At 39.0% G+C, this 12840-nt stretch overlaps 2 protein-coding genes across 3 annotated transcripts in view; both read right to left on the bottom strand.

Annotated features, from left to right (window-relative positions):
• Window positions 1-1201, bottom strand: part of cachd1 (cache domain containing 1) — a 185343-nt gene extending 184142 nt beyond the window's left edge. Inside the window, exons 1-2 of the mRNA XM_059984386.1 lie at window positions 1125-1201; window positions 643-927 (exon numbers count right to left, since the gene is read on the bottom strand). Coding sequence (XP_059840369.1) covers window positions 643-918 — 276 coding nt within the window. The 5' untranslated portion in view covers window positions 919-927; window positions 1125-1201. The remainder of the gene's footprint in view (window positions 1-642; window positions 928-1124) is intronic.
• A 4876-nt stretch (window positions 1202-6077) lies between these two features.
• The window catches only part of LOC132401991 (ubiquitin-conjugating enzyme E2 U-like), a 56123-nt gene continuing 49360 nt past the window's right edge, over window positions 6078-12840 (bottom strand). For both annotated transcript variants that reach the window (XM_059984408.1, XM_059984407.1), the window contains exons 10-11: window positions 8638-8756; window positions 6078-8115 (exon numbers count right to left, since the gene is read on the bottom strand). In XM_059984408.1, coding sequence (XP_059840391.1) covers window positions 7961-8115; window positions 8638-8756 — 274 coding nt within the window. In that variant the 3' untranslated portion in view covers window positions 6078-7960. The remainder of the gene's footprint in view (window positions 8116-8637; window positions 8757-12840) is intronic.

A 12840-nucleotide genomic window follows, 5' to 3' on the forward strand; every position in this document is an offset into this window, starting at 1 on the left:
CGTTCAAGAAGATAAAAGAGATGTTGTATCTTGATATCAAGCTTAGATACAAGATTTCAAGACATGGGTAACTAATAATTGAGAAAAGTCGATAAATAAATGGAAGAGAACAAACAATGGCTGGAAATGGGTTAACGCGTTACAACCTATACAAAGGCAAATGGGGCAACGGGATGAAAGATAAATGACTGCGTTTCTATAAAATGGGAATAGACTGCATCCAATATTGGGAACAACCATGAGCTTTGCTGGGATCAGTGAGCGAAAAGCAAACTGAGACTTCACAGGCGAAAAGAAGGATATTCAATGGCAGACAGTATATTAGAATGGGTTAACTTTGGAATGAGTAAAGATTAATTTCATATGATCAGTATGACAGCAGGAGCCAATATGCTGCGCTCCAATTACCAGTAGGACACCAGTTCATATATTAACTAAACGAGATAAAACGCTTGCACCTATACTATTTGCCAATAACAATGGGTGCGATTTCTCAAGCAACTTATGCACCCAAGATCTTAGACAATAATAAACGACAGAATTATGGAGCAGGTTCCCAAACAGAATATTGTAGTATTAAGATGCATTCCCCATTTTTTTCCGCAGACGGACAGCATCCCCGAAGAAAACCCACGTCCTTACCTGCATGTTGAAGACTCCAAGTTCGCTGGTGGCCAGGATTCGCATCTGATTCGCGAGAACTTGTGCTTCCTCCAGGATGGCGAAGTCTCCGGACTCCGACGGGGCGGCGGATCCGGGCGAGATGAACCGGAGCAACAGCAGGAACACGGGGGCAACGAGGAAAACGCTCGGGGGGCTGTAGGCGCGGGCACGGCGGCGCCGGGGAGTTGCTGCTGCCGGTGCCCAGGCCGAGAGTCCAGCTCCCATCTCAACGCATCCGCGGCTCCCTCTCGCCATGATGTAAAACTGTGGATGCGACAAGAAACTTCTCAAACTCTGCGGCAAACTTTTCCCCCAATGCTAAAAAACTGTGGCCCACATTCCTAATGCCAACCAAATGCACAAATCCTTCCAAATGGAAGTCATCCTTCTTTATTTCCCCCACTAAGTGTAAACAAAATACACAAAAATGTTTATTCCACGGAGATTCTCTGAGCTCGTACTTTGCTGCTGTGCGGATCCCACGACACGCTGCCGCTCACTCTTTGGCAGAAAAGCACTTGGATTCCAGCAGCAGAGATCGCAGCAAAATCCGCGCTGGATCTCCGCATCGGGCAAGCAAATAACCATGGCAACCTCCCTGACGAAATGCAATCAATTCCAAACATGGTTGCGGAGGAAATGCACTTTGTCATTTTTGACACATGTTTAATAATCATTCCCGTTAAATATTAACGCAATGAAATACAAAACATGAACACTGCCTCCACATTTTTTATGGGCAGTGTATTTGTTGAAACTCCTCCAGGGCTTTTACACAAGATGCAAGAAAAATGTGTCTCCTTTGGAATGATTCGCATTCAAAACCTCTCTGTTCCGACACGATCTACCTTATCTTCTATTTTTGCAATGGCTTTATATTTAGTTCTCCTCCAAACATTCCCATTTTGTTGTCTTTTAAACTACCAATGCACCATCCTCCATGTTCTTCTTCCTCTCTTTTCTCACTGCATTGAATTCAAAACTAATCTCATTGTTATCCACTTTTATTCATCCTTTTCTACAGATCTGCAACTTTTTTTTTACTCTTTAAAGTCTTCGTTCTTCCTAAAACCCGCTAGGTTTAGAAACACAAACATGCCATTACCTAACCTCTATGTCGCTCTATCACCCTCTCCTTGGTGAGGTACTCCAGTACTTTATTTCAGGTAATAAGATATTTGCAAATCCATTCCACTCAAAGAATATAATCCACTCCACTTTTTTTGGGAATGGTTTATTTCCAAATCGGTGAAGGGAGATGCCGAATCACATTTAAAATCTACTGAGAACATAAGAAATTGTTAAAATGTGGAGCAAGATGTTAAATAGAAGGAGTACTTATCCGCCGAGTTCTTGTGTGATAAATTGCAGATTGCAACAAATTCTTCAAAATGTTGAATATGTTTGCTTGCTGCAAACCGGGTATCCCCTCTTATCCTATGGAGCTTACCTGCCTGGGCAGACTTGGAAACCTGCTGGTTTGCTTTTCTTTTCTCGTCTGTGGTTTCAATTTACAATCGAATGTTTTTTTTTATCAAGCTTTTCCGGCTCAGAAAATCGAATGGCAGCCTTAACTGTACGAGATAATCGAATCTTTACTCTAAAAAAAGTCTCTTTTTTTTATTACTTTTGCACAGTTAAATTATATTTTGTGGAGGAATTTTTCAAATACCCTTTTAATTAATTTTGAATGTAATGCGTATTTTCTTTAACTATTTGTGATCTAGTTTGATGGTGAGAACTCTTGCATTTTGGAACTCGAATTATTCCATGTGTTTAGTAAAGCCCAGTTGGCTTCAGGTGCTGAATGTTAATTCAATCTTCGACTGTTCAGGCCCCACCACCTTCCATCTCCGATTCGGCTCTCTCTCTCGCTTTTGAATGTATGTTCCCCCCTAACGGAGCGCTTGACCTAGTGATTGCTGTTTCTCAGTTTTGTAAACCACCCCTGTTCGTTCCTAGGTCTTGATCGTCAACTATTCAATGCCGCATTTTTCTTTGTCGTGAGCCGTGGCCCAGGGTCTGAAGTTGATGCTGGGAGTGTAGACAATTTTATCACAGCTCAAGACCAATCGCCAGGAGTAAATGGAAGCTAGGGAGATAGAAATCCCAACATCTCGCAACACATCATCAGGCTTATTAGAAACAAATCATAGTACTGGCGAGGTTTACAGTGATCTAGCAGGAACCTCAATAACCCTTGGCACACTTGGCTTTGGGTCCTGTTGAAAAAGTCAACTAGAATTTTAAAACTCTTCAATTCAAGAGAGGTTTGGAAGTTTAGACCAGAAACTAATAAATCCAGAGTGTGAATTCAATTACACAATCCCAGGTTTGTCGAGGACATTTGGACTCTGTCATTTTAAAGATTCTAACCATCGGCCATGCAAGACACAAAGCACAACTGCAAGGAATTTTTCTACTTCTTACCTTTTAAATTATTAGAATTACTTTTAAGCAGGTATTTTTTCAACAGTAATACAGTTTCTAGTGATTAATCCTTCACAAGCAAAAAAAAAATATCTTAATTGCTCTTCCTCACATATGCTTCCTGGACAACGGAGAGATGTCCAAAGTAAATTTATTATCAAAGTACATATATGTCACCATGTAAGACCCTGAGATTCCTTCTCTTGCAGGCCTAATCCTTAATAAAGATTAAGGGTTTATTCTATAAAATCCTTAATAGAATAATAACCAATATAGAATCAATGAAGGACCATTTGTCTTCTGTTCAACCAGTGTGCAAAAGACAACAAATTATACAAATGTGAAAATAAAAAAATAATAAGTTAACAAAGGATATTGAAAACATGAGTTGAAGAGTCCTTGAAGATGAGTCTATAGGTTGAGGGAACGTTTCAATGATGGGGCATGTGAAATTGAGTGAACTTATCCTCTCTGGTTCGAGAGCCTGATGGTTGAGGGGTAGTAACCTGCTGGTGTGAATCCTGAGATTCCTGTACCGTCTTCCTGATGGCAGCAGCAAGAAGAAAGCATGGTGTGGTTGGTGGGGATCCCTGGTGATGCATGCTGCTTTCCTGCAACATCTCATGTAGATATGCACAATGGAGGGGAGGGCTTTACCCATAAATATATTAAAATTTATTTAAATATTTAAAATATAAACAGCATATCTAAAGAAGGAAAATGAAGTAATATGTTCAAGTTAGAATTTAGATACAAACCCCTGGGTGAGGAGTTGATGTCAACACAAACCAGGCCCATTCCTTGCAAAACACCAGCTGTATACAAATGAAAAAGGTTATTTGACTTATGTTACTGTATCCATCCAAAAGTACTCTGTACGTCCTGCATAATAACATCTAGCTATTTCTTATATAATTCCAAGAGTGCCGTTTCCATTATCATTCTTGAAAACTATGTGTAGCTAACTTCCTGACGTGAGTCCTAACTTCATTTGTCTGTGTAATATTTGTATTGCAGGTACATTCCAGACCCACATTTTCCATGACTTTTACATGAGCCACTTGCAAATTAGCACAGGACAATTAACTCAGTGATACTGCTGGTAGAGCTTCTGTCTCACAGATCCAGGGACCTACATATAATCGTGACGTTGTGTAAGAGAGTCTGGGATGAGGTTTGATATTCTCCCAGTGACAACATGGGTTTCCTCCAGGTGTTCTGTTTTCTTCTCTATCCCAAACGTGTAAGGGTTGATGGGTTAATTTGTCACTGTAATTTGTGCAGTTCGGGGACAGGATTGGTGGTGGTGAGGGTTGGGATAATTACAAACTTTGTAAGTGGTTTAGAGTAGTCTTAATGTAAACAGAAATATGCTGAATGATCATTCAGGGGGCCAAAAGGCCTGTTTCTGTGACTAATAGAGAATGGCATATTCAGGTGTGGCAGAAGAGCTTTTGGTTCATAAGCCTCCAGCACCAGTATTGTTGAAAGGTTGAAAGTTAAAGCTGTGCTGTGTGGGGGTCAGTCAACACATGAATAGAAAGAGAGGATGCAAGTTTTTAAACTAAATAGTGGGTATAAAGGGTCAAAGTTGCAAGAATGTGGTGATTCAAAGAGATGAGAGAAAACTGAAGAGAAAAGTACTTCCACCAAGATGTAACACTGAGCGTCATAGGAAGACATTCCTACTTGTGGCCATCAAACTTTACAACTCCTCCCTCGGAGTGTCAGACACCCTGAGCCAATAGGCTGGTCCTGGACTTATTTCCCCTTGGCGAGACTAACTTATTATTATTTTTTATATTGCTATATTTCTTCACTATTCTTGGTTGGCGTGGCTGTAACGAAACCCAAGTTCCCTCTGGATCAATAAAGTATGTCTGTCTGTTAACATGGGAAATGAAAAACTGATTATGACAAGGAGAAACAGAGAATACTAATGTTAAAGTAGCAATAGGTAAGGCAGGGGTTGCAAAAATAATAAAAAAGACAAAACTAAAGATTGTACCTGAATTTAAAATAAATAGATTCTCTGAGAGTGAAAACAAATTAATAAATAATATTGATACTCATTAGAGACATGACTGCAGGATTGTCATAGATCAGCACCTGAATATTAAAGGCACATTATATTTAAGAATGACAGGAGACCAGGTAAAGGCTTCCTTAATTAATGATGTTGTTAATACAATAGAGAGGAATAGTTTATGTTCAGGAAAGCAGGATGAAGAAGTGATTTAGATGGAAATTTGAAATAATAAAAGCATAAAGTCACTCAAGGCGTGGTGTTTTGATCAGATATAGCAACTCCATGGTAGATCAGATGAGAAGAAATAACGAGATGTACTAGAAAAGTAAGGTGATAATCATTGGTGATTTTAGGATGGGCGAAGGAAGCTTAAGTGGTGAGTCCATACAGTATTTTGGGGATATTGTATTTATACAGCATGTCCTTGAGTAGATCAAACTAGAATTGGTATTCTGCAATGGATTAGTTAAAGACCTCATTTCTGAAAGTGCCCCTGGGTAACAGTAACCATAACATGATTGTATTTTATGATCAGTTTGAGGGAGAGAAGAATGGACCCAAGACTAGTAATAGAACATAGAACTATAACTGCATAAAAAAATGACTCGCTATACTGAGGAGTCTGCTTTGTCTTAACTGCTTATTCCTTTCACTCACCAGTTATTACTGCTGTACTTGAATCTTCCAAGACAGACTTGGCCTCCTTCGCCCTATCCTGCATTCACCCACCACCTTGTGCTTGCTGGCACACATAGTTCCGCAGTTTACCAATTAATTGATGAACAAATACTTATTTTCATTACTCCTTGGTATGATCATGAAATAATCTGCTTGGTATAACATCATCCTTGTAAACTGTTATTGTATACTAAGTAACTTGTGAATGGTTCAGCCAGATCTGAAGTCATGTGTACTTATGGTCTGATGAACATGTAAGGTCAAGAGTGAAACCCAGTCATTTTTAAATTGTAAACTTTATTTATAAAAAAGGTATGTAGAAAAGAATGCTCAAATCAACAATCCCATAACATCATGTTACTTCCATTATTCAATATTTGCACATTATCAGTTATCATTCATTTACAACTGTAAAGCAAATAGTCCATGGAATATTAGAACAGATTTCACATTTTGCATTTGTATAGCAGTGAAGCCTAAAGCTGTGGCCCTTGCTTAAACAGCACATGCAATGTTTGTTTACTGCTTCAAATGTGTCTCTCAGCACACAGTCCTGGGCTTCTGAGTATGCTATTTTGCACCATCTAGTCATGAACAACACAGTCTTTGTGATTCCCTTATCCATTCATCCCTCCCGGTACTTATCCTTGTAAGTGGCTAAAGTGCAACACCAATCCAGTCACCTCCCTCATTCCCATTCAGAGCCCCAAACAGTCCCTCTAGGTGACGCAACACAACACCTGTTGTCTATTGTGTCCAGTGCTTCTGATGTGACCTCCTCTACATTGGTGAAAACCCATCGTAAACTGGGGGACCACTTCGTTGAGCACCTCCATCTCCATCTGCCAAAAGCTGAACTTTCCAGTGGCCAAAGATTTTAATTCCCATTCTGACATGTCGGTCCATGGTTTCCTCTTGTGCCAAGAGCGGCCCACCCTAAGGATGGAGGAACAACACCTTGTATTCTATCTCAGTAGCCTCCAACCTGATGGCATGAATATCAATTGCTCCTTCCACTAAAAAATAAATACCCTCCCCCTCCCCTCTTCTTCTTTTCCCCACTCAGGCCTCTTAACTTTTCTCCCCTACCTATCATCTCCCCAAGTCCCCTCCTCATTCCTTTTCCCTTTCATCCACTCTATCATTTGCCTTCCTCTCCAGCCCTTCATCTTTCCCACCCACCTGGCTTCACCTATCACTTTCTTGCTAGCATCCTTCCCCTCCCCTCACCTTTTTATTCTGACATCTTCCCCTTCCTTTCCAGTTCTGGTCTCAGCCCAAAAAGTCAACTGTTTATACATTTCCACAGATGCTGCCTGACCTGCTGAGCTCCTCCAGCATTTTGTGTGTGTTGCGAAAGACACCATCTTACCTGAAAATATCAGTGAGTTTACAGCATACTAAAGAGTACCTTTCACTGCACTGATGGTTTCACTCACCAGATATTTGCTTCACTGTGCGTGTCCTGGAACAGTCCATTCAGCACATAGCCCAGTTCAGGACAAATCTCCAAGTATTCCTTAATCTCATGCCAGATCTTCTAGTCAAAGACATAGTCACATGGGAGGAGGGCAATGGAAAATATCGAACATTTCACATACTTGTGTAAAGCAAATTCAGTTATGTCAAGGGACTTTGTCTTAGCCTATTGGCTTCAAGGTACCTGTGGCTGGTGGATAAAGCACACCCCCATTCAATTGAAATGGTGCACTGAACTGCATTGTAAAGAAAGTTCAAGAAAAGTTTTTTTTAAACTAACTTAAGGCTTTCAACTCCCTTCTAATGTGTTGTTAAGTGATATATTGTTCATCTTTTAAACTTTTATAAAATTTTTGAAAACACATTTAATTTTTTAAAATATTCTTGTTATCAGAGATACCTAAGAACACTAAAAAAAAGTTATTGATAGCAGCAAGCTGACAAAGGACTATGAAGACTTGATTGGTGCTTGCAAATCATTTTGCTTCCTGAAACAGCAGTGGCAACAATGCCTGAAGGAGGTTTTAATTTGCAAGCTACCATTAAGCAACAATCATCAGAATATTGCAGAGGGTGAATGTGAGAAACGAGCTGGACTAAGGATGAAAAACCATTTAATGATTACATAGTGTATTTATAGACTGGTTTGGGCTCATGAAGGATTTGGAATTTTTTTGTTTCTCAATCATCCTCCAGCTCATCTACATTGAGTCCAGTTGTCCAGTTCACTAAATTATCTACTTCTTTGGTCCATAGATCCTCCTCATTTGCACAAGTGTTGGATTGCTCTGCTTTGATGTTCATCGATAGAACTGGACGTACTGAAGTTGAAGCCTCTGTAAATAAAGTACCACCATTCATTAATTCATTAAGCATGACCATTGTGAGCCAAATAATCTGACACTCCAAGACATTTTATTTGATTATCTTCAATTGTGTAGAATAAACTGGGTATTTTATTTTCATGTTCTCTTCTAACTTTTAACCTTTAACCAGAAAGAAGATCATTATAGCATCATCATCATCTCAACCAACACTCAGTACAAACTGGGAATTAAATTTCTGGGATAATGTGTAGTTCAGTATCATGCTTGGCACCATACAATACACTGATTTATTCCTGATTTTATTCATGAAATTAAACAACAATCCTCACTCCAAATAATATGTTAAACTTTATGGTAAATGTGAAATCCACTCAGACTGGATTTAGCTATGATGCTGTTGACTGACAAACTATCACCTACACCTTTTATAAAGAAGACAAGTCATCTAATTAGATAAAGTAATAAAGGATTACTAACCTCCTTGCATAAATCCAGCTATTCATTCATGGACGAAACTTTCAAACAACTCACCAGAGAACCTGTCCATAATGTAGCTCTTCTTCATGCGGTTGATCCGTTCCAATTTCTGATTCATTGTTACTTGAGTCTTCCTTTCTTTACCAAATGTTCCATAGATAATCTCATCAAATCTATGTAAATATGATGAGAGCATTCAGATTGTCAAGATACTGTTTAAAGTCAGATCAGCCATAATCTTGTTACTCAGACCTGGCTTGAAGGAGTGAGTGGCTTCCTCGGGCTCATAATTAATATCTTATTTTCAGTTAGCCAATATTAATCCCCCAAACACAACAGTAAAATATGTTATTTTACATTTACACCTTGTTACATTACTGTTTACAACACCTTCTGTTTTATTTCAGATTTTCAGCAGGAAATGAAATATTTAACTTTGCCAATATAAGGCGCTGAATGAATTAAAGGGATAGACTTGTTAATACAGCTTGCAGTGTCTGGGTTGGTACTATTCTTGCAAGACTATCATTATGATGCCTAGTATTTCCAGGACATTATAACTATTATCCATTCATTTCAAGTCAGTCTATAATGAAGATAAAAATGCATGCAGATCTCTGGAAGCACTTACTACATTGCTGTTCCCTGCTCCCTACAGCTGTACTGCAATTTTAACACTACCATCTTAATTTTTTTTCCACTTTGGAGAAAATTTGCAGACATGATAGTAAAGCCATGAGAGAAAAATGAGCAAAATCATGCACGTGTAAACCTTATAATTGTACAATTTCTCCATGCAGCTAAATTTGAGGAGGGTACTCCACAGTCCTTATTGATAAGAGTACTGATTTCCATGGTTATTTAAAATTGTATTGTCTAGTTAACAATTTTTAGGATGGTCCATAGCTCCCTGAAAGTGGCCACATAAGGCAGTAAAGAAATTATGTTTGGCTTTATTGGTCTGAGCAGTAAGAATAAGAGTAAGGAAATCAAATTTGGGTTCTTTTCTCTAGAATGGGAGAGCTGACAGAAGTTTATAAAATTATGAGTCATAGACAGTGAGAATCTTCTTCCCAGGGTAGAAATGTCAAGTTCTAAAGGACATGAATATAAGGTGAGAGAGGGAAAATGTCATTACAGGAGAGTAGTAGGTGCCTGGAAAAGGCTGCCAAGGGTAGTGGTGGAAGCAGATATGATAGTTGTACTTAGAGGCTTTTGTATATGTAGATGCACACGTCTAGGGAATGGAGGGATATGGATCTTGAACAGGCAGAAGAGATTTACTTTAATTTGGCATTGGGTGAAAGGCCTGTTCCTGTGCTGTCCTGTTCTATATTTCTGGAGTCTCAACCACATTTGATCAACGAGCCATAGGTCATGTGACAGGTTTTTCAGTTAGTACAGCCAAATGACTTGCGATTGATCACAGGTGCTATTTCTGGCATTCCCAACATTTATTGCTAAGGTTTAAAAGGTGGTGTAAACCTCAAAATTTGTGATAGGGTGGTTCTATCATCTTGGGAATGGAGTTCTGGTATTTTGACCCAGCACCGTTGGCAATACACTTCTAAGTCAGGCTGGTTTGCGATTTAGAGGGAGCCTAGCAACTGGTGGCATTGAACCTGATGCTTTTGTCTGTTGGGTAGGAGAGTTCACTGGCTTAGGAACTGCTGCTGAAGAAACCTTGATGAATTAATGCAGTGCATTTTGTGGACAATACACACTGCAACCTCAATGTTTAGAGTATGAATTGATTTTTTTTGGAGGTACATATAAACTGGCAAATGAAGTATATTCCAGTGTACTCCTATTCTGGTTTTGAAATGACTTTGAAGAGGAAGGAGGTGAGTCACTTGCCACAAAATTACTAGCCTCAAACCTGCTCATACTCCTTCTGTAACTATTCATGTTTCTGGTCATTGTTAAATGGAAATTAGCAGAAGCTCCTATAATCTGTACCTTTAATGTGAAGGTTATATTAAAGAAATATTGCTCACACTAAAGGGAAGTATGGGAACACTCAGCAGATATGGAGAGTACAACTTACTGTTTGCAATGAAACATTTACACTAATTTAATTTCTGGATGGAGGAGAGAGAAGAAGAAAGCTGAGGAAGGATCAAAAGCCAAATCTGCTGCCGGATTTGTGCAAGTAGGTTTGTACTGTTGGCAAAGTAAGTATTTTGTAGCAAAGTGGAAAAAAAGGATGGACAGTAGGAGAGTGAAGCCTTGTGGCAAATTTTCTTGATTAGGCATCAGCGGAAGTTCCTGGTGGCCAACCATTTCAACAACTATCCCCATTCCTGTTCTGTCATTTCAGTCCATGTGCCCCATGGTGAAGCCAAATTAGAAGAGCAACACCTCAAATTCTTATTAGGTAGCCTCCAAATTGATGGCATGAACATTGAGTCCTCCAGCTTCCCACAATTTATCCCCTCCCCTTTCCTCTTCTTCATTCTGGCCTCTTAACTCTTCTACTCATCTGCCTATCGCCTCCCACTGGTGCCCTCCTCCTTCCCTTTCTCCCATGATCCAATCTCCTTTCCTATCAGATACCTTCTTCTCCAGCTCTTTGTCTTTTCCACTTATCACCTCCCAACCTTTTACTTCACCCACCCCCTCCCACCTGGTTTTGCCTATCACCTTCTAGCATGTCCTTCTCCCCTCCCCCTAGCTTCTTATCCTTGCTTCCTCCCCCTTCATTTCCAGTCCTAATGAAGGCTCTTGACCCAAAATGTTAACTGTTTATTCACTTCCATAGATGTTGCTAGATCTGCTGAGTTCTGCCAGCATCTGTGCTTATTGCTCTGGATTTCCAGCATCTGCAGGATCTCTTGAGTTTAGTTCTTTTGTCCTTCATGGTTAATATTATCTTCTATCTTTGTTGCTTTTTCTTCCAATGCAGTTTATCATTTCTAGTTCCATCCTAAATCTACCCTTTCATTTGATCTTCCATTCTGTTACTGGTATTCTCAGAGATTCCATTAGTCTCAAAAATATGCAGAAAGCCTCAATAATCCCAAAATGTTTAGTGAGATATTATTTCTGGGGCTCCTGTCAGAGCTATGGCTGTATGGAGATTTTCAGCAGAAATTTCCATTGTATAATGAAAGTTCTCATGAACTTTATAAAATAGCACCTGGGAAATACAGGATCTATAATTCATGCCTGTTTTCCTATCTGATGACTCCGTCTAAATGAAGCAATGGAGGTAAGAAAAAGAACTGATTACACAAAACCAAGCTTGTGTTTTAAGTGTGTGAAGAATACATGGTGGAAAGACTGAAGAAGTAAAAGCTGGAAATGAATGTATTAAAGTATGAAATTGAGATATTTTAATTTCAAAATCGTGAGTTTCTGGGTAGAAGAAAGAAAACATAGTTTTGTGTATTTAATTCTTGGGAAACAACACAAAAACTGATCATAATTGAAAGTATCCAGAAAAGAAACACATAAGATATTATGAAAGAAATTAGAGGCTACAAAGAACAGACTAGTACCAAATGCCAGATAAAAATAGCTTTTCTTGTACCTTGACCAGAAAAGTGAATGAGGGAAGAAAGTATTGGGCACCCAGAAAGAAATTTTACTTATTGCATTTGTGATTTGGGAAATCAGTTTGGTCAGAAAAAGAAAATCTGAGATTGTTACCATCAAAAGATGAAGGTTTCTGTTTTGATTTAGAAAAAAATGAGGAAATTCAGATTTCTTCAGAGATTGTAATAGATATTGCCATACTTGCAGAAGAAACTACAAAACAAGCAGGAGCTCAGCTGTACTGAACAATGTGCATTTTTTTTTTACTTTACATTGAAGAAAAGTCAATGAGATTAGAGATAAATAATATTTTTTAAAAATACCATAAGACATGCCAGTAGAATTAGTCCATTTGGCCCATCAAGTCTGCTTCTTTCTACCTGTATCCTTTGACACCCTTACTAATCAAGAACCTAGCAATACCTACCTTAAATATACCAAATGATTTGGTCTCTGCAGCTGTCTCTGGCAATTTATCACCCTCTAGCTGAAGAAAATCCTCATCTATGTTCTAAAAGAATATTTTTCTATTCTGAGGCTGTGCCCTCTGATCCTAGACCTCTCCACTTTAGAAAAAAATCCTCTCCACTTCCAGTCTTATCTAGGTGTTCTATATTTTATAGGTTTCTTGGGATTCCCCATCATTCTTCTAAACTCTGTGAGTATAGGCACAGAGCCATCAAGCGCTCTCCATACAGTAACCCTTTCATTCCTGGGATC

The sequence above is a fragment of the Hypanus sabinus genome, chromosome 11, assembly GCF_030144855.1.
Source record: "Hypanus sabinus isolate sHypSab1 chromosome 11, sHypSab1.hap1, whole genome shotgun sequence".
Taxonomy (NCBI): domain Eukaryota; kingdom Metazoa; phylum Chordata; class Chondrichthyes; order Myliobatiformes; family Dasyatidae; genus Hypanus; species Hypanus sabinus.